This window comes from Physeter macrocephalus, chromosome 7 (genome assembly GCF_002837175.3).
Source record: "Physeter macrocephalus isolate SW-GA chromosome 7, ASM283717v5, whole genome shotgun sequence".
Taxonomy (NCBI): domain Eukaryota; kingdom Metazoa; phylum Chordata; class Mammalia; order Artiodactyla; family Physeteridae; genus Physeter; species Physeter macrocephalus.
Genome location: NC_041220.1, coordinates 1,241,219 through 1,262,691, shown reverse-complemented (window position 1 = coordinate 1,262,691; position 21,473 = coordinate 1,241,219). Strand labels below are relative to the sequence as shown.

Below are 21,473 nucleotides of genomic sequence, written 5' to 3'. Positions count from 1 at the left end.
AGCGCATGAAACATAATAGGTTCTCAGTATATGATTTTTGACTATTCATTCCCTTGAGGAATAAAATGATTATCTTCTGGAATAAATTCAAGAACTTCAGTTGGGCATATTTTAAATAATTGCATTTGTTTTTATGGCTTACTTAATGTAGCAATCTCTTATTTTTCCTTAGTGAACATTTTTTTTGCAATTTGTAAACAGTTTGAGGTAGACAACACTAACTTTTTTTGTCTTTGTTTTATTTTGCTATTGTTTTAAAGTATGGGAAACAGTCGATGGAGCCAATAAGAAAACATAAACTTGAGTCTCAGTTTTTTTGTATTATTGTATTAAGTATTATTGTACTTTTGTGTTTAGTCAGAATTTAAAATATTAAGCATGAAAACAAGGTACTTCTATATAGTTTGGAATTTATGGAGAGAGATTTGTTTGCGCTGTTGAGTTCAAGTATACGTTCTCTCTACGGAATCAAGTAAGATTAGGTGAGGTTACTCTGGATTTTCTAGGCAAAGAGTGCCAATTTATGGAGCCAGTGAAACTAGCAACAAATACATATATATATGTATGTATGTATGTGTGCATGTATATATGTGTTAAATGATTTTAACTAACTTTTGTTAAAAGTGAAATTTGTTAACTAAGAGTTAATGAGATTGAAAATGGAAATAGCCATGTAAAAAACTAGCAAGGTTAAGATAAAGAAGGATTATCACAGGCAAAAAAAAAAATACTGAGCAGACCAAAGGACAAATAAGACCAGTGAGTATGTGTATGCATCAAGGAAGGGTTTGGAAATAGGTGCACCTGACTATTACAGAAATACCTTTTCTAATGCAATTTGAAGATAACATGTATTTGGAAGTAAATGCATCAAAAATCTCCTAAGACACCTGTGAAATCTACCAGTTTATGGGGACACATCCCTACGCCCTCCCTGTGTGAACAGGGACCGGAATTCTTCAGAACGTAAAGCTAAACCAAAACTGGAGGCCTTTCTTTTTGCCTCATTCTTAATCCTCCAGGTCTTTTCTGCTATAGCCAACTTAAAGCATTAGCATGGAGAAGGACATGGATGGTTTCTCTTTCTTTAGGAATTAAATTTTGTCCACAGACTTTTTTTTTTTTAATGTTTTAATGTTTATTTATGTATTTATTTTGGTGCTGTGGGTCTTAGTTGCGGCATGCATGTGGGATCTAGTTCCCTGACCAGGGACGGAACCCAGGCCCCCTGCATTGGGAGCACGGAGTCTTGCCCACTGGTCCACCAGGGAAGTCCCTACAAAACTTCTTTTTTGATGTTATCTTTTAAAATAATACAGCGTTTCAAGCATTAAATTTTTTTATTGCTTTTCATGATTCTCTTACTCCTTCCCTCTTTCGTTCTTAATAAATATACTTTTAAAGGGGCTAACAGTCTGAAATGCATGGCAAATATTATGAAATTGCTTTGGTTTTACTGTTAACTTATTGAATACATACAGATGTGTAATGATTCTTCATAACTGAATTGTATGTGAACATATATAGTCAACAATTTTAGACTCTTCACATTATTAATCTCCCTTCTTTTCCTTTTCTATTGTTATTTCACGTTAGTTTTCAATACTCTGACCTCAAGGAGGGTTGGGAAGGATAATATGAAATGGTGTTAATTTTAATTTTTAAAATTTAGTGTTTATATGTATATTTTCACTTTTCATGCTGTCTTATCTGGATGAACAAGACTTAACTCTTGTTGAGGATGCAGTGCAAGGAGCATGTTGTAAATAGGTTAATGATTGCTGACAAACATTTGTTTCATTTCTTTGGTACTTCCTTTGAGTGTACTGTCCGTTGTTTAGGAAAACCAAACGTTCAATAAAGTGTCATAAAATAGGTACTTGCCTCATCCCTAAAATCCTAGTAAAGTTCTGTGTTTGGAAAGATGGTTTTTTAAGCAACTGAACTACGAATGCAAAGTCTTATTGTGGTAGATCCTACGCTTTGTTGCTTCTTTCTTTTTTTTCTTTTCGATTATAGGCCTAGTTGTTTGAGATTTACATGTAACGTTGACAGTCATGTGCAAATCACATGTATTTGGTGGCAAACCTCACTGAGTTCTGAGATGATTTTGTGGGGGCAGCAATTTAACTTAAAAGGAAATTTACAATTCTTTTACCACAAATAAGGCCTAGATTTTCAGCCTTTAAATTATGCTTAATCATAGTTTAATGGAATTGTGAACTATAAAGGAAAAAATAAAGATGTAAACACAATCTAAGTATATACGTTTTAACCATGAGCTTTTTTGACTGAAGATATAAAAATAGAAGTCAGATCCTTTCGTAGCCATGTAGTTTACGCATACGAAAGCGTAAACACTGTTATATTTGTAAACAGTGCTGTGGATGACATAAGGTCCTCTTTTTTTTTCTTTTTCGAGACAGAATGGGGAAAATAATATATTTTAACAAATTTGATTGGAAAAAATTAATTCATTAAAAAAAAGGTTAGCTGCCAAAATGAGAAGGATTCCTGATATAAGCTACTGCTCTAAAATACCTCTGAAATATGTAGGCTATTGTATTAAAATTTAGATAGTGGGGAAATATCTCATTTTTAAAAGGTATCTTTGAAAACAGACAATATATAAGTTTAATTTTAATAGCAGATTATAATCATTTTCTTTAAAAAATTGTCAGTATAGAGGAGAATTCATCTATCTTGATAGATCCTTCTGTGTCCTTATGAGATATACTGGTGCTAAATTATGTGCACAGAAGAGGTATTGATTATTTGATATATGTTAATATAACCAATGGCCATATCAAACATTAGCCCCCAATAAGAGGGAAAATGCTTTTGCACAAGTTGTAATTATAAATAATAATTATTTAATTTAAACAGCCTATGGCACTTAAGGCATATTTACTAATACGATGACTTTCCCCATTATATGCACTGTATATAGTCAAAGGAAATTATCTTTGTCTTTATCTTGTCTTAGACGATATAAAATCATACTTAACAGACTCATTGTTGAAACAGCTGAGTTTAAGAGAATAAACAAGCTGCTTTAAGAACCATAACTACACCTTGTTAGAATTATTTGGGGTGTTTCAACAATAAAACAGGTATTGTTTAACCCTAATCATATTCTCACTAATAAATAACACTTGACATTGTCTTTTGAATTCAGGAAGTTTCTTAGAGCATATTCTTAAGTTGCATTTCATCCATGTGAAATATGTATTTTGAGTCACATAAGTAGTAAATGAAAAGTTGCTACAATTACTCTAAGTGCCGTTGAAGAACGAAGGGCAAAAAGACATACTTGCAAATCAAATAGCTTTGTGCACAACAGAAGGTATGTTAATTGTCTGCTGTTAGGTCAGACGTCACCACGAACCCGCAGTTTTAAACACCCTGTTTGCTCTCAGCTCTGGAGCTCAGAAGTCCCGGCCTGGGAGACTGGGCTTTTGCTCCAAGTTTTTACAAGACTGAAATCAAGGTATGAACAAGATTTGATTCCTTTCTGGAGGCTGGTGAAGAGCCTGCCTCCGATTCCTCGAGGTCTCTTGAGGCTTCAGGATAAAGCCCCCTCTTTCTCGGTACCTCTCAGCCGCCCACATCCTGGGCACACAACCTGCTCCCTTTCCAAGGCCACCACACAGAATTCTCCCCATTGAGTCTCTTTCACACTTGGAATTTCTAAGGTCAAGAAGGGCCAGCTTCTGTTAAGGGCTCGCCCTGTTAGGTGAGCCTTCTCCTATAGCCTGACTTTTGGTTAACTCAGAATTAACTGACCTCATCATGGGAGTAATAGCCCATCCTCGTCGCAGCTTCCACCCACTCAAGGCAGGGGCTCCTGATGCGCGAGGGACATTGGGGGTCTCCTTAGAGTCTGCCTTCCAGAGCGGGAAGCAAGGTCATTGGTGTAAAATCATGGGGAGAGCCCGTGGAGTTGAAATACTGAGCAGGTAAATTTGGCACTAAGGAGTCCATTGGTTAAAAGGGAATTAGGCTTCGCAGATCCACGCTGCTGGCTATAAAACAGCGAACCAGCAAGGACCCACTGTAGAGCACAGGGAACTGTTCTCAGTGTCTTGTAATGACCTATAAGGGAAAAGAATCTGAAAAAAGTGGATACATATGTATGTATAACTGAATCACTTTGCTGTACACCTGAAACTAACACAATACTCTAAATCAATTATGTTTCAATTAAAAAAAGGGAAGTAGGGTATGGGAGTGAAAGAATTGAAGAGGAAAAGGCAGAAAACCATAATAGAAAGAAAAAAAAAGAGAGAAGAAAAATGTAGTTTAGTGTAAAATGTCAATGATTTAATAGGCCTTAGACAACTCTGTATTGCACAGTTTGATGGGATGCACTTAAAAGGAGTCAATAAAATGAGAATTTTTTTCATATTTCTGCAAGTAACTATGCATATATTGAGATTGGATGTTGGGAAATGGGCAAATAAAGGAAAAGTGGTGCTTATAAAGTAATGATATTCTTCTCTCTGTGTAATACTGCAAATACAAAGTTCAGTCTTACGAAGCGTATCTCTAAATCATGAAAACTAATGAGGTATTGGTCCAGTACAATATTGTTGCCCTGATGTTATGAGTATATCAAAGTTGAACAAAAAGTGTCAGGTGTTGTGCCATGCACATTACTTCATGTGTTCAAGGTGCAGTTTAGGACTTTTAAATTGTTTTAGAAATTGAATAAAAGAGTCTTTAAAAGGTTTTTTTTTTTGTTTGTTTGTTTGTTTGTTTGTTTTTACTGGGATTTAGCAAACTTTAATGGATTGGATTTTCATGGCCTGAAAAAGTGTAACTGTCTTACTTCTTAGATTTTCTTTGTGTAGGTAAACAGCTGCTCACTTTCCAAATACCAATTATTTGTTTCCTCTCATTATGAACTCTCAGTTGTGTGGATATAAGAACACTTTTGTCTCTACGCTACTGTATGTAAAATAGATGAACAACTGGGACCTACTGTATAGCACAGGGAACTATATTCAATATCTTGTAATGACCTATAATGGAAAAGAATCTGAAAAAAAATCTATATATAAATGGATCATGTTGCTGTACACCTGAAACACTGTAAGTCGACTATGCTTCAATAAAAAAAAGAACACTTTTGTCTCAACAAATTGTCTCAATTTGCCCGTCCCCCCATCTCTCCCCCAACAATCTAAGCAAAAGAAAAAGATATTAATAACAATGTATTTTGGCGTTTCACCGTGTAAAAGGTTGCCATGCCTAATAAACTTGGAAGCTATTTTATACTGTATTCTCCGCTTAGAAATTGAAAATTCATGTTAGCCTTTTAAAGTCACTGAGAAGTCCTGCAACATGTCTTACAATTTCGTATCTTCATAGACTGCTATTAGTTCCCTTACAACAGGAAATTGATACCATTGCTTGACCTCATTCCGTTTTTCAAGGTCATTTAAGGGTTGAAATCATTTAGTAATTACAGTTCATGGGAAACTTTGGGCTTGTATTGGTTACCTTTCTTCAGAAGTTATTTCGAAACCTACAGTTTTTGAAATGTCTGTTCTAAGTGTGCGTCTATGCTTATGTTTTTACCTTCAGGAGTACAAGATCCCCAGCATGAGAGAATTATTACTGTGTCTACCAATGGAAGTATTCACAGCCCGAGGTTTCCTCATACTTATCCAAGAAATATGGTCTTGGTATGGAGATTAGTAGCAGTAGAGGAAAATGTATGGATACAGCTCACATTTGATGAGAGATTTGGGCTTGAAGACCCAGAAGATGACATATGCAAGTAAGTGATCATACTTGAAATTCCAACAGTGTAACAACTGTTACAGTCTTTCAAGTTGCTTCATTTTGAGGCTGTGATTTTAAATGGCATCTTTTGTTCTCTTATGTTTTTCTGATGATCCAAGAAATTTACAACCTTATTTAAGCTCTGTTTCTATCTACATCTGAAAGTAATTTGAGGTAATATATGGTAAAAAAAAATTACATATAGAGTAAAACTGTTTATAAAATAAGGAGTAGAGAATAAAAAGCCAAGTAAAGGAATGTAGGTTGTGCCAGAGTTACCACTAGTGCCAAAACTTTTACATTTGAGCTTCCTTATAGCCAAATCAATAAGATAAATAGTAAGCTATAAAAAGAAAGAGCCGTGTCCATACATACATATTATCCATAGTATCCAGTATCCATAGGTACACAAATAGATACATAAATGCATACATACACCCAGAACTAAGAAGTTTGAGTATTTCATTACAAGGAAGAAGTACAGTTCTGAAAGCAGAATTAGACGTTTAGGCTAACATTATAGTTGGCCAGGTAGAAATTTATCATAATTCTACTAGAAGCTTTCATGAACCAAAGTCAGCTGGAGTATTTCACCCACGCAAAAGACCACCTACCGTATGTCATACAAATATTAGTCTTTAAATCCTATGTGAATATACTTGTCAAGGTTGGGTGGTCTCATGGAAGATTTTTCACTTCAATGGCATTTGTATATCATGAAAATATTTTACTTGAGCTTCTTTGTGGGGTTCTTTATTTTCCCTTTGATATACAAGTTAAAAGAGAATTTTCTCTTTATGGTATATTGCAGATAAATATTTCAATACAGATAAGATAAACTTTATTCTTGCTGTCATCACAATTTGTATCTTTAACATTTATATATAGTTACATTTTTTTCTTCAAGTTCTTCTTTCTGTGGCTATGCGTTTCAGGTTATTTTTTCCCTTACATCTCTAATTTTAGGCTTTGAGAAGGATAAGTTATTCTAGCTATTTTTGGAGATGGTGTTTTTCAACCCTTCATTTTATAGATAAGCAGACAAGCCAGAGAAGTAAAGTAGCTGCCCTAGATCTCATTCATGTTTTATAACTCAACACGTACTAAAATCCATTTTTTCTAACCCTCGTAGAGATGGTTTTTCACCATGCTCTTCTACACCTCTTGCCTTCTTTTCATATGGAGGATTACATAATGTTGTAAAAACTGCAGAGGGTTTAAGGTTTGGCCCTCCTTGCAAAGTAGCGAGTTAACCTACCACAGTTTCATGGATGCTGATTGCAGACAGGAGGCTCCCGGGTCCGAGACAAAGGATCAGTGACAGCAGTGGCAGTGACAGGGGTTCTGTTCCCACCGGTCAGTGCCAGGAGGGCCACGTGACCCCTGCACGCCTGGCTGGACGTGTGACGGGACAGGCAGCGTCCTGGGTGCATGCGTGTGTGCACGCACGCGTGTGTGATGGTGCGTGTGAGTAGTTAGATCGCAGAAGATAAACTATCGTCCAGAATGCCTAGCGTAGCCTGTGGCTCAACTTCACTCACCATGAGACTCGAGAAAAGTGACTCTTCCAATAGTTCTGAAATCCCTTCTTTTTGTGCTTCCTTGATTTACCTTCCTATTATTCCTGCACATATAATCATTGTCTTAAGTTTTTCTGTTTTTCCTCAACCTCCCGATTTTCTCTGTAATTTTACCACATGTACACAGCTCCCTATGAACTAGCCTGTAAAAATTATGTTTTGCCTCTTTTGAAGGCTATATCAGTGGGATAACACTACGTGCTTACTCCTGTGACATGATGCAGTATGATGTTTTTCGAGTTCATGTGGATGCAAAGAGCTTGGATCCTTTGCTTTCTGTGACAGACCGCAATCCATTGTGTAAATAGGCAGCCTTTCTTGTCTTTTCCGCTTTGATGAACGTCTGGCTTATTTCCAGCTCTCCTTGTCCAAAGTGCAAGAAAACTTTCTCCGAATCTATAGCTAAGAATGGTATTGCTGTCTTAAGAAGTTAATATTTTCAACTTCATGAGGTAGAGTTAAATTATTCTTAAAAGTGACCAATTTACAGTTCTACCAACAATATACAAAATTTTGTTTTTCTGCGTTCTCCCCAACCTTTTGATTTGGCATTCTTTTAATTCTGGGTATTAGGGTAAGTGTAGAATTGTACCTTAATGTTAATTCCTATTTGTTTCTTCTTATTACCAGTGAGCTTGAAAATTTTCATATTGTTATTGGCTACTCAGATATCCTTTGCGGTGAAAAGCCTGCTCATGTCTTTTGCCCAGTTTTTACTGGCATCTTTGGCTACTTAAACTTTGGTTTCCACATTTAAGTCCTTGATTCATCTGTAATTTATCTTATCGATCTGAGGTTTTTCACTAGGGTATCCCATAGAGTCCTGACATCATTTATTGAATAGTCACACTTTCTTCCAATGATGTGCAAAGCCAGCTAACTTACAGGTCAGATTTTTGTATCTGATCTGGCCTGTTTCTCAGTTCTCTGTTCTTTCCTTGGGTTTACTGTGTCCCCCTGTGTACCAAATGGACCCTGTCTCAATTCCTGTAGCGTTACAGAAGCTGTGTGGTAGGGAAGTCGCCTTGTTTTCCTCTCCTTTTCGAGCATCCTCACCATTTTACTTTTCAATATATGTTTTTAGAAATAGGTTACCAAGTTCCTTGAAAACTCCTGTTGTGATTTTTATTGAAATAGCATTACATATATAGATCATTCTGAGAAGAATTGACATCCTTATTGTAATGACCTTCCTGTCCTTGAGAACTTTATGCTTCTCCGATTATTTGGGTCTTCTTTATTGTCTGTACAGTTTTAAACTATTCTTTATAAAGATGTGATGCATCATTATTTAGATTTCTTTCTATGGTCTCTTACTAAAATCCCTTTTTGAAAATTACATTTCTAATTGTATGTTGCTGGTGTACAGAAAGGCAATCAATTTTTTAGTATCCATCTTATATCTAGCAAACTCGCTAAGCTCTTTATTTTAATAATTGTTCTGGCAATTATTTTGGATTTGTGCAAAAAAAGATATGGTTCATGAAAAAGATTTCTTTCTTCCAATCAGTTCTTTTTACTCTTTTCTGTTTCTTATTAAGTTCTTGATTGCATGAGGAGGTGTCTCTGACTTCCTGATTTTAGAGTTTGCTTCTTTAAAAAAAAATAAAGTTTAAACTTTGGTATCACTTTAGATTTACAGAATATTGCAAAGATGGCACAGTTTCCATATTCCCAGGTTCCTCCCATGTTATGTCTTCTGTCACCACCACATATTTGCGTAACTAAGACGCCAGCATTCATACAGTGCCACTCACTGAACTACACGCTTTACTCAGATGTCAGCAGTGAGGTCACTCCGTGTGCTTTTTCTGGTTCAGGATCCTTTCCAGGATGAGCCTTGCATTTAGTCCTCAAGCCTCCTTAGTCTCCTCCGATCTGTGAGTTTCTCTTTTTGGTCTTTCATGGCCTTGACAGTTTTGAGGAGTAGTGGTCAGGTAATTTGTAGAAGAGGCCTCAGTTTAGGTTCTTCAGATGTTTCCTCGTGATTACACTGAGGTTATTGGTTTGCGGGAAGGGTCCCAAATAGATGAGCTGCTCTTCCCCTCCTATGGTGGCAGAGGGTACGTACTACCAACTGCACTCGTCACTGATGGTGTTAACAGTAATCACTCAGGTCAGGTGGGCTTCTCCTCTGGTGAGGAAATACATTTCCCTTTCATGTGCTATTATTTGGAGGTACGTGACTAAGTGCAGTCCACGTTCTAGGAGATAGTGATTAAGTTACACCTCCTAGAGGGGGGAATATATACATATATTATGGGGAATTCTTCAGTAAAGAAAATGTGTGCCTTTTCCTTTTCTTCCCTCCTTCCCTCCTTCCTTCCTTCCTTCCTTCCTTCCTTCTTTCTTTCCTTCCTTCCCTCCTTCCCTCCTTCCTTCCTTTATTTCTTCAGTCATTTGTATCAGTATAGACTCACGGAGATTTATTTTATGCCCCGTGTTATAATGCAGTGTTACTGTTATTTACTTTGTTGTTGAAATCGTTTCATCTTTGGCCACTGGAAGTAAAAGGTTTGCTGTTAACACATCGATATTGAATATGATGATGGATGAAGATTTTCTTATATTATTTGAAGTACTTTGTTTTTATTTTTGTTTTTACTTTTCTAAGAGGCCATTTTCCCCTTTGGGAGACATTTTTTTATTCATTTAATTTGGCTTTTAAAAATAAGTTACAGAGATAATGACACTTTATACCTCACCATGTATCACCTAAGAACTAGGATATTTCCTTTGTGTTTTGAAAACCAGAAATGTAACATTAACATGAAACTCTTACCTGATATATAGTTGATTTTCCAATGTTTCCCATGATCCCAATATGTTATCACTTCATTATTTGCTTTTCTTCTTATTATGTTTTGATTCGGTAATCAATCATTGATCGAAGTTGGTTTTTGTAACTCCTTTCTTGCCTTTTCTTCGCTTTCCTGACACTGATATTTGTGAACTATCCAGCCTGTTTGTTCTGTGGAATGTCTCTCAATTTCATTTCTGAGTGTGTCTGCATAATTAGGTCCTGTGGAAAGATTCTGGCCAGCATGTTCTCTGGGCGATGGGTGCCTCGGACTGCTGATGCTGCTCCTTTTTTTATTTATTTGAAGACCGATTTATTGATTTACTTATTAATGAAATTTATTTATCTATAAATTTATTTATGGCTGCATTGGGCCTTCGCCGCCGCATGTAGGTGCCCCCCAGCCGCAGCGAGCAGGGGGCCACTCCCCACCTCAGCGCAAGGGCCCCTCACCGAAGTGGCCTCTCCCACTGCAGGCCCAGCATCTGTGGCCCACGGGCTCTAGAGCGCAGGCTCAGCAGTTGTGGCACATGGCCTCAGCAGTTGTGGCTCGCGTGCTCTGGAGTGCAGCCTCAGTAGCTGTGGTGCAAGGGCTTAGTCGCTCCGCGGCATGTGGGATCTTCCCGGACCAGGGCTGGAACCCGCGTCCCCTGCATTGGCAGGCGGATTCTTAACCACTGCGCCACCAGGGAAGTCCCCTGCTCATTCATTGCATTTCCACGACACGAACTTGCTTTCTCAATCCAGTGTTCAATGCATCTTGCCAGTTTTGATAATGTGGTATTTTTATTTTTGTCCATTTGGGGATTTTTTTAACATCGATTGTTTTCTTCTTGTAAGCCGCACGGGTCATATAGAAGCATATTTTCTACGTTAAATGCATAAGGTTTTTTATTATTGATTTCTAAATTAATTGTATTTTGGATAAAGAATATGGCCCGTTTGTCTGTGATTGTTCAAAATTTAATACTTGGCTTCACTTGCTTCAAGTGCCTTAAGTTTCCAAATGTGCTCTCCTTCCGTTATGGGTGCAGCACTGCGTGTATGTACATCATGGCAAGTTTTGTAGCTCTGCTGGTCACAACAGCTGGGTCCTCCCTGATTCTGTTTTCTTCCTGATGTAACCATTCCTGAGAGATATGTGTCAAATACTCCTACTAGAGAATACATATATTTATCAGTTTCATCTTGTAGGACTGTCCACTTTTGTTTTTATATGTTTTTAAATTGTGTCAGTGGGTGCAGGCAGGCTCAGAGACCTGATCTTGTTTAATCTTTATTAATGTTTTGTTTTGACTTCAAAGTATATTGTGCCTAATATTGATATAGATGTGCCAGGTAATTGGGCTGGTTATTTGCCTGGCATTCTTTCCATTTTTTTACTTTGAGCTTTCCTGTGTCCTTAGGGGTGTGTGTGTGTGTGTGTGTGTGTGTGTGTGTGTGTGTGTGTGTGTGTTGTCCCTTGTGAGAGGAACATGAGTAACATTAAAAAGAAAATTTCAGTTAAAAGTCTTCAGGTCACACTTAGGAACTTAATTTAGCACATTTCGTTCTGATTATGCCTTTTGTAGATTCAGTGCTACTATTTCTTTTTTTAAAAAAATTAATTAATTTATTTTTGGCTGCGTTGGGTCTTCATTGCTGCGTGCAGGCTTTCTCTAGTTGCGGCAGGCGGGGGCTACTCTTCATTGCGGTGCGCGGGCTTCTCATTGCGGTGGCTTCGCTTGTTGCGGAGCACGGGCTCTAGGCGCGCGGCCTTCAGTAGTTGTGGCACGTGGGCTCAGTAGTTGTGACACATGGGCTCTAGAGCACAGGCTCAGTAGTCGTAGCGCACGGGCTTAGTTGCTCCGCGGCATGTGGGATCTTCCTGGACCAGGGCTCAAACCCGTGTCCCCTGCGTTGGCAGGCGGATTCTTAACCACTGCGCCACCAGGCAAGCCTGCTACTATTTCTTTTGTACATTCCATTTCTACTCATTTTTCTGTTTCTTCCTTTCCTTTTTTGCATTCATTCAGTTTGTCTTCTCATCCTATTTTTCTTTTCTAGTAATTTAGAAAGTGTACATCAAGTTCTGTGTTTAAATGTCTACCTTAGAAATGCATATGGGGCTCCATATAGAGAGCTCGTTCATGTTTACCCGCCTTCCCCCAATAGAAAATTACCTGAGAACCTTTGAACTGCCCTGGAATGCTGAATCCCAGATCTCAGCTCACCGAGCTGATAAGACAGAGCTGAGTTTATCGCTCACCCTGGTGACAGGGACGGCCACCTTGGCAGCTCGAGCAGCGCCTGGGGAGGAAAGGCAAAACCAGACTTTGTTGCGGATTTGAAGTTTGGTTTAAAATGGATCTTCAGTCTGAGACTGGACTAAGGGTTGGGTAAGAATTAGGACATAATAGTTCAGAACTGGTGGAGACAAGGCAGGGATTTTCAGGCATGGGTTCCGCAGTGCTAGATGGTAAACTGCTGCTGCTTTGTTGAAGGAGTGAATGGTTCTCTGGAGGAAGTTCCTGTAATTACCAGTAAAGGTATTTGCCTGGGAAAATAATGAAGACAGTAAAATAGTCATGTTCTGTTACTATAACCACATAACTGGGTGGTCTCATCCTTCTTGTCCAAGCTGGCTTGGTTCTCACCACAGTTACTCCCATTCCTGATAGGTGTTGAGTTTCTGAGGATTTTAGTTTTGTATTCTTTACCTTCACAAGTAAAACGTGTCGTTGTTGTTTTGTATGATCGATGTTTCTTTAGCCATCCCTACGGGCTTACTTTTGATGCTAACGATTTCTTCTTGCGCTTCAGAATTTTGGGGGTAGGATCATTTTACTTCTTTCCGTACAGTCTTTAAAAGTCTCTTAAGTGAAAGCCTGTGGATAGGAAATACCCAGGTCTTATTTATTTGAACATTTCTCTAGTTCACCTTCATTCTTGGAAGTTGTTCAGACGGGATATAGGATTTTCAGTTGTGTGTTTATGTTTTCTCAATTATGTGAAGACGCGGTCCACTGTCTGGCTGTTGAGAAGTTAGTCATCTGGTTAATTGCTGACGTATCCCTGTAGTCTCCCACCGAGGGGTACATCTTACGAGTGACGTGTGTGGGCCGCAGGGTAGAGAGGGAAGGTCGGAGCTAGGCTGCAGCCCCACGCAGCTCCTGGACCACCTGTGGCCCATTAACTGTCCATCCCCACCCCGCCCTTGCACGTGGAGGCTTAGCAGATGCCCGCAGGGCCCACAGCATAGTCACCTCACTGGAATATTGGTTCCTTTTCTTGTCTGTCCTCCAGAGAATTCTCTTATTTTCCTGACAGTTCAGTAGTGCATGAAAATTAAAGGTTTTCTTTTACTCATTTATTCAGCAGTTTTTGTTGTAACGTACCAAGAGGAGTTTCTCTGCCTAACTTTGTCCACCATGTGGCTGGAAGCTACACTTTCAAGCAAAACCAGGTTCCTCCGAACAAGACTTAGTGTTCTCAAGTTCAAGTTTAAAGTTGATTTTTAAAAATGGCCAGATGGACTCTTTTCCGTGACAAGGCTGGAGCACTTAAATACAGATGTATCCCCGATAAAATGCATCTTCGGAATTTAAGCTGCCCCAGTGTCAATATTTTCTCAAGTCTGAAACATAGAAGAGTCTAGAAAATGTGATTCACTGTTTTAGCGGCATCTTCAAAAGAGGGCAGACTCGAGTGAGATGCTTGACTTTTACCCCCGTGGCCTGGCTGGCTTCTCAAATCATCTTTTATAAAGAAACACAGAGGGAGTTGTGTTTTTATGCTGTGAGGCTGACATTATTACAAAGAGCAAAGTAAGTCAGAGGCAAGTTTGGTTTTGCTGCTTTTCCAGCCTGAGAAGATGTGCAGACAGTGTGGTGGAGGGTATTGGTGCGGGACAGGAATGGAAGAATGGGGCGTGTGTGTGTGCGCACACGTTGGTGTAAAAAGGGCCGAAATATGTCTTGTTTTTCAATGTTCTCTGTGCACGTGTGGCTCTTATGTGTGTGACATATATGGTGTCCTTAAGGGGGCACTTTTTAGTGGAAAAGTCTTAACTTGTTTTGTTGTTTGCTCCTCTCTGACATCAATAAATTTACTTATTATATATTATATTTTACAAAGAGAGAGACGGTAAATGACAATGTGTGGAAAAGAATGGGCTGTTCAGTAGTGCTTCTGTATAACTGAATCACTTTGCTGCACAGCAGAGATTAACACAACATTGTAACTCAACTCTACTTCAATTTAAAAAAATAAAATAGTGCCTCTTTTTCACCAAAACAGCTGAGTTTCTTTTGGAGGAAATGCCGTCTTTGGTCCAGCGTGGAAAGCGTTGAATGATAGAAATGCTAAATCTGCTAGGCGAAAGAAACACATTTTTTAATACTTGGAATTGAAGATGATCAAAACTGTTAGCTTTTCTTCCAAATGAAGAAAATCTTTTGGACATCGTTCCCCCCTCCTGCTGTTTATCGTAGAATTAATGTGGCCTTGGTTTTTGCTCGTGTATTTACTGTAAGTCCAGTGGGCACTTGCTGAGCCCCATGGGGGTGCGGGGAGACAGTGGTGAAGAGGAGTCGTCTCTGCCCTCAAGTAACTCCGTCTGGTCAGAAGCAGACAAGTAAACAGACAATTAAAATAGAAAGGCCACAGGTCCCAGAAGATGGTAAGTAGAGAGCACAGTTGTGACTGTAACTGATTGTGTTTAGATTGCTTTGTTGACCGTTTTCTAATTCAGACTGTAACTGCGTGTCTTACCAGCAACAGCCTATAAATAATTGTTATTAATTTATTGTGGAGAAATGGGGGCACAAATTAACCCTCCCACGCAGACCTCAGAAACTCAAATACTCATTTTCTGTGTTTCCCTCTGGTAGATGTAACTTTCAAGCCTAGGATAGATTTCTTACATCAATTTTACAACGACAGTGCAAGCTCTAGGAGATAAAATTTTAAGGAAAAAGTTTTTTTGTGAAGAGGAATAAAGATATTTCTTAGTTCTATTGCCATACAACTGAAAAAAAGACAGTGTTACTGAGCTGCTAATGACCTTGGAGACCCATAAGTTCATCCTAAGAAATTACTTTTCAAGCAGCATGTTTTCGTGAGCCCCTTAAAATAGTGACGGGAAGGACAAGGTGGCAGTAGACACTATTTGGCATAAATGATTTTACATTTTATCCGTGGAAGGTCCAAAGGCACCCCGTGAAGCCCCAGCCTGAGTCTGCAGAACTGGGGCTCAGAACATGTAGTGGGTGTGGGCCTCTCACTCAGCGTTCCAGTCCTGTTCAGGACGGCAAGAAAAGCTTAGGTGAGACAGAAAGCTCAGTGCGTTTGAAGGTGCCCTGTGGGAGCCTTGCTGTGAGACCAGAGGAGTTGTGCCTGGCGTTACAGGTGACAGCATGGCCACTCGCTTGGCGTCCACCTCCACCGCTGGCGAGGGGTAGGGGGCCCAGGCGGGCTTGGGGCATTTATTATCCATCCCCGAGACCTTCCTGAAGGGCCTGTCTGGGCCAGGCATACGCCTACACAGGTCACCAGTGTTTCAGGGCCGAAGGGGAGGGAGCACAGGAGGAGGCCGCGAGGGCAAAGGTAGGGTCTCCTCCAGCGCCTGTCACAACTAGGAAGTGTTGAGTGATGATCCAGAAGGATGGAGGCCCATGCGTGTTCCGCCTCGAAGAATAGGTGGGTCGTCAGCACTGACCGGCACCTATCAGGTACTCAGTGAGAGCTAGCTAGCACAAAAGGATAGGTGGGTCAGAGAGGAAGAATGTGTGAACGATGATCTGCCCCGGAGCACGTGGTGCCGTCGAGGTGAGGCTGTCCCGGTGGGCAGGCTCCAACTGTGAACCCCCAGTGATGGATTTGGTCTCCTTCTTCTGCTCTCAGAAGCTGAGGGTTTTCTTGCAGAAGACAACGTGGACCAGTCTCTAGTTTACCAAGAAAATACTGCCAGAAGCCATGCAAAATGGACTGGAGAAGAATTTAAAGGTACTTAGTTGAAGGAATTGTGGTATTTTCAGACACAAAACTCTTCCGTTAGAGATTTCCTTAGACCTACCCTTGGCCAATTATTTTCTGCCTGATCTAATAACAGAAAGCCTCTTCCCCTCTTCCATTCTCCTCCTTCCTCGTTAAAGCTCCGTGTGAGCGGAGGGGCTGGTGAGGGGCCGTGTGCCCATGCACGTGAGCGCAAAGAAGGACAGATACCATATGATGTCACTTATGTGCGGAATGTAAAACGAATGGTGCAGATGACCTTATCTACAAAACAGAAACAGACTCACAGACGCAGAGAACAGACGTATAGTTGCCAGGGGAAGTGGGGGAGGGATAAATTGGGAGATTGGGATTGACAGATACACACTGCTATATATAAAATAGATAATCAACAAGGACCTACCGTATAGCACAGGGCACTCTACTCAATACTCTGCAAGAACGTAAATGGGAAGAGAATCTAAAAAAGAGTACGTATATGTATATCTATAATTGATTCACTTCGCTGTACATCTGAAACTAACACGACATTGTAAATCAGTTGTACTCCAATAAAATTTTTTTAAAAAAAGAAAGAACCTCTACAGTGGATTCAGTGCTTTGTATTTCAAAGCTACGTTCCCCTTTGCCCCAGGGCACAAGCTTGGGGAGGAACAAAACGACCAATTTCAACATTGCCGACAATAGAAATATTTATATTAAAGACAAACCAGGGAATTGCTTAGAATGTTAAATGGCGCCTCTGTTACAGAGAAGAGATGGCCTTCCTCACTTCTCCATGGGTTAAGCCAGGCCTCTGTGGGCCCTGAGAAGAACCACAATACAAACCCGGTATTGCATAGAGTCTGGGGATATTACTGCAATTCTGCTACAGGTGTGCCAGGACAGAAGAGATGTCCCTAATAGGTAATGGTTTCGGTTGAAAGATAGTGGGATTCATGCAAGAAAGAGTAACTTTAAGATCCTTGTAGCGTCAAGTAACCAACTGAAAAAGGAAATGTTTGGATCTGTCCCTGAGCATTTCAGGGACGGGCTTCGTCCAGGTTTTGAATGATGCCATCGACTCTGTCTCTTTCTCCGCCTCCATAGACTTGCTTCCTTGTGGTGGACTTCACTCTCAGTCAATTTGTCTTCATAAAATCGCAGAGGAAACCAGGCAGTTGCCAAGATTTTAGCACTTGCAATCTTCGAAGGAGACAGGAACTCTTCCTGCAAAAATTTTTGGAAGAGTTTCCTTCTGTTTTGTAATTTCATGGAAGTATAGCTGGTTTACAATGTTGTGTTAGTTTCTGCTGTACAGCAAAGTGACTCAGTTTTATATATATATATATATATTTTCTTTTCATGTTCTTTCCCATGATGGTTTATCACAGGGTATTGAATGTAATTCCCTGTGCTCTACAGCAGGACTTGTTTTATATCCATCCTCTGTGTATAATGGTTCGCATCTGCTAACCCCAAACTCCCAATCCATCCCTCCCCCCTTGGCAAGCACACATCTGTTCGGAAGAGTTTTGATTGGCCTGCTTTGAGCCAAGTATCCATCCCTGGACCAGTTACTATAGGGGGAGCTAGGAGCAGGTGTTACCATGCTTGGCAAGATTTGGGTTCCTTGCCCATCCTGAAGTTAAGTGATGGTTTGTATTGCTGGAGAAATGGTTCCTGAAAACAAAACTTTCCCTTTCCATCAGAAAGAGGAAGAAGTGTGCCAATGGTGCAGAAATAACCGTCTCCACCCTTGGTGTTAAGACCCAAAAGGAGTTACGTGCAGCTTTCAAGTGTACACTCATTGCTTTCCCTCCTCCACTTCCGGCCAGAATAAAGTTCTCTTTAGAGTGAAGGTTTTACCAGAGCCCTTTCCAGCTGCTCTTGAGTATAGTGAGCTTGATGGCATAATTTATAGTTTTGTTATCCTTTGACCTCTGTAGCAATTACTTTTGTAACTTAAAAAAAAAAATCATTCCCAAGAGGGCTTAAAATGAAGGGTAGGGACCTGACCAAGTCTGAGATCAAGGGACTCTGCCCTTGGCTAATGAGATGTTTTGGTTTTATGTTTTGAAATGTTCAAAATCAACATTCCAGCAGAGAAGGAATGAATCCCGTAACTCCCAGAACCCATGTCGGTCCCCCCGTGCTCGTCTGTCTCCAGCCCTGTCTGTACCTTTGTCCCGGTCGTATCCCCCCTTTTACCCCCCAACACCTCCCTCTCTTCTTGGCTTTCCTTCCCCCATCTTCCCCGTTGATTGCCGTTATCGCTCTCCCGCAGTTACTCAGGAAGACTCTGACCGTTTGCACTCCATGAGGATTCGGGGCATAGCTCAGTGCCCTTCTCTGTGCCAGGCCTTTACTTTCAGTCCTGCCATGTCTTCCCTTGGGGTGATGATGCCACCTCCTGTTTGTCCAACTGGCACAGCGACTTACACACGGACAACTTCTGCGACCAACAAAACGCCCGTATTACCAGCTAGCTAGCTAGTTATCCATCTACATAATTTTACCCCCAAAGAAAAACCAAGCAAGAGCAATACAGCACCAAGCATTAGGAATAAAAGACTTCTACATATACAAGTCTTAAATATACTGCACAGGCCTTTCTTTCCTCAGCTTATTCAATATTTTAAGTAGTTGTATCTCCAGTATTAAAGTATTAGTATCTTTTTGCTGTTTGAGCTTTCAAATGGCACACTTTCCTCAGTTCCCCTGGCCATGACTCTTGGGGAGCTAGGCTGTGCCCAGCTCTCTTCAGGGCACAGACTACTTTCTAAAGAAGCAATCTTTAACTAGGCCACCTCCTTTGGCTCTCATAGGACAGCGAGATGCTGAATGAGGTTTTATTCCTGATGCGTTCATGGAATTACTTCTAAGTATTATTTGATTTCCCCTCTAAGGTTTGTGACAGGACGAATCAAAACACATAACTTTCACAGAAGGATTATCGTTTTGCTGTGCGGTTAACAGAGGTTCACAGAACCCTCTGAAGTTAAGCTTAAAAGATTGCATTGCACCTAATTCACATGTGAAGGTACAAGGTAGAAGTTAAGGACCCCCTTCCCAGCTTCCTTGGCCACGTTGGTTGTGCTTACACCTCTGTTTTCAGCAGAAGGAATGATGTGAATATTATCTCCTGGACCATGAACATGATATGAATAGTACATGGATATGAACGTTATGATGATATGAGTAGTATTGGGTTGGCCAAAAAGTTCTTTCGGGTTTTTGAAAAACCTGAACGAACTTTTTGGCCAACCCAGTATGTGGATATGACTATCATAATGATATGAATATTGTATGTATATGAATTTTATAATGATACAAATAGTATAGGTATATGAATATTACGATATGAATAGTGTAGGTATATGAATAGTATAATGATATGAATACTGTGTGTATATGAATAGTATAATGATGTGAATATTATATGTGTATGAATATTATAATGATGCGAATAGTATATGTATATGAATATAAGGGTACAAATAGTATATGTATATTATTATAAGGCTATGAATAGTATATGAATATTATAAGGATACGAATAGTACATGTATATGAATATTATAAGGATATGAATAGTATATGGGTATTATAATGATATGAATAGTGTATGAATATTATAATGATACGAATAGTATAGGTATATGAATATTATAATGATGTGAATAGTGTATGTATATGGATAGTATACTGATGTGACTAGTATATGTATATGAATATTATAATGATACGAATAGTATATGGGTATTGTAAGGATACAAATAGTATATTGGTATTATAATATGAATAGTATATGAATATTATAATGATATGAATAGTGTATGTATATGGATAGTATAATGATGTGAATAGTATATGTGTATGAATAGTATAATGATACGAATAGTATATGGGTATTATAATGATATGAATAGTATATGAATATTATAATGATACGAATAGTATATGTATATGAATATAAGGGTACAGATAGTATATGTATATTATTATAAGGATATGAATAGTATATGAATATTATAAGGATACGAATAGTACATGTATATGAATATTATAAGGATATGAATAGTATATGGGTATTATAATGATATGAATAGTGTATGAATATTATAATGATACGAATAGTATAGGTATATGAATATTATAATGATGTGAATAGTGTATGTATATGGATAGTATACTGATGTGACTAGTATATGTATATGAATATTATAATGATACGAATAGTATATGGGTATTGTAAGGATACAAATAGTATATTGGTATTATAATATGAATAGTATATGAATATTATAATGATATGAATAGTGTATGTATATGGATAGTATAATGATGTGAATAGTATATGTGTATGAATAGTATAATGATACGAATAGTATATGGGTATTATAATGATATGAATAGTATATGAATATTATAATGATACGAATAGTATATGTATATGAATATAAGGGTACAGATAGTATATGTATATTATTATAAGGATATGAATAGCATATGTATATGAATATTATAAGGATACGAATAGTACATGTATATGAATATTATAAGGATATGAATAGTATATGGGTATTATAATGATATGAAGTATATGAATAGCATAATGATATGAATAGTATATGGGTATTATAATATGAACATTATAAGGATACGAACAGTATATGTGTATGAATAGTATCACCATGCAGGTGAGGCAGACTCGCTGTGAGCCCAGTGGACTGATTCTGTGCAGGCAGACCCAACTTTGATCATTCACTGAAACTTACAAAAAGAACGGGGGGAAAGGATTTTCTGTTGGTATATAGAGGATATCATAAAATCAAGGAGAAAGTTCTTCTACTGGATTACAATATTTAAAGGAAAATGCTGTGGAGTGAGCCTCACTTTAACATTTCATTCAATGAAATCAAGGGAACCTCACCGTCTAGAGGTAGGGTTTGTGGTAGTTGTGACTTGCCTTCAGATGAGATGCGATTGAATATTGGCGACGATACATGTTGTATAAGGTGCCACCTGGCTTAAGAACAACTGGGGAGACCTGTGTGTTCCTAGCTGCCCACTCAGAGGAGGGCCGTGTGGAAGGAGTCCTGCCCCAGGCAGTAGACTCTGGGGAATCTGGCTCTGAGCGCGCGCGGTGTTAGTAATCTTAGGGAGATGCTTCTTCTTATGTCGATATAGAAAGATGCTCTTGCCCACAGTAATGTACACCTTCTTTGCTTTCTGTCCACACAAACGGTCAGGTTACTGGTGCACAGAGCTGTATGTTCCCATCCTCTTCTTAAAATCCCACAGGAGACCGTGAGGACAGTACATTC

General features: G+C 39.1%; 1 protein-coding gene across 3 annotated transcripts in view; it reads left to right on the top strand.

Moving 5' to 3' along the window:
• PDGFC (platelet derived growth factor C) overlaps window positions 1–21,473 on the top strand; it is a 224,432-nt gene that overhangs the window by 126,553 nt on the left and 76,406 nt on the right. For all 3 annotated transcript variants that reach the window (XM_024126603.3, XM_024126602.3, XM_024126601.3), the window contains exon 2: window positions 5,590–5,785. In XM_024126603.3, coding sequence (XP_023982371.1) covers window positions 5,590–5,785 — 196 coding nt within the window. The remainder of the gene's footprint in view (window positions 1–5,589; window positions 5,786–21,473) is intronic.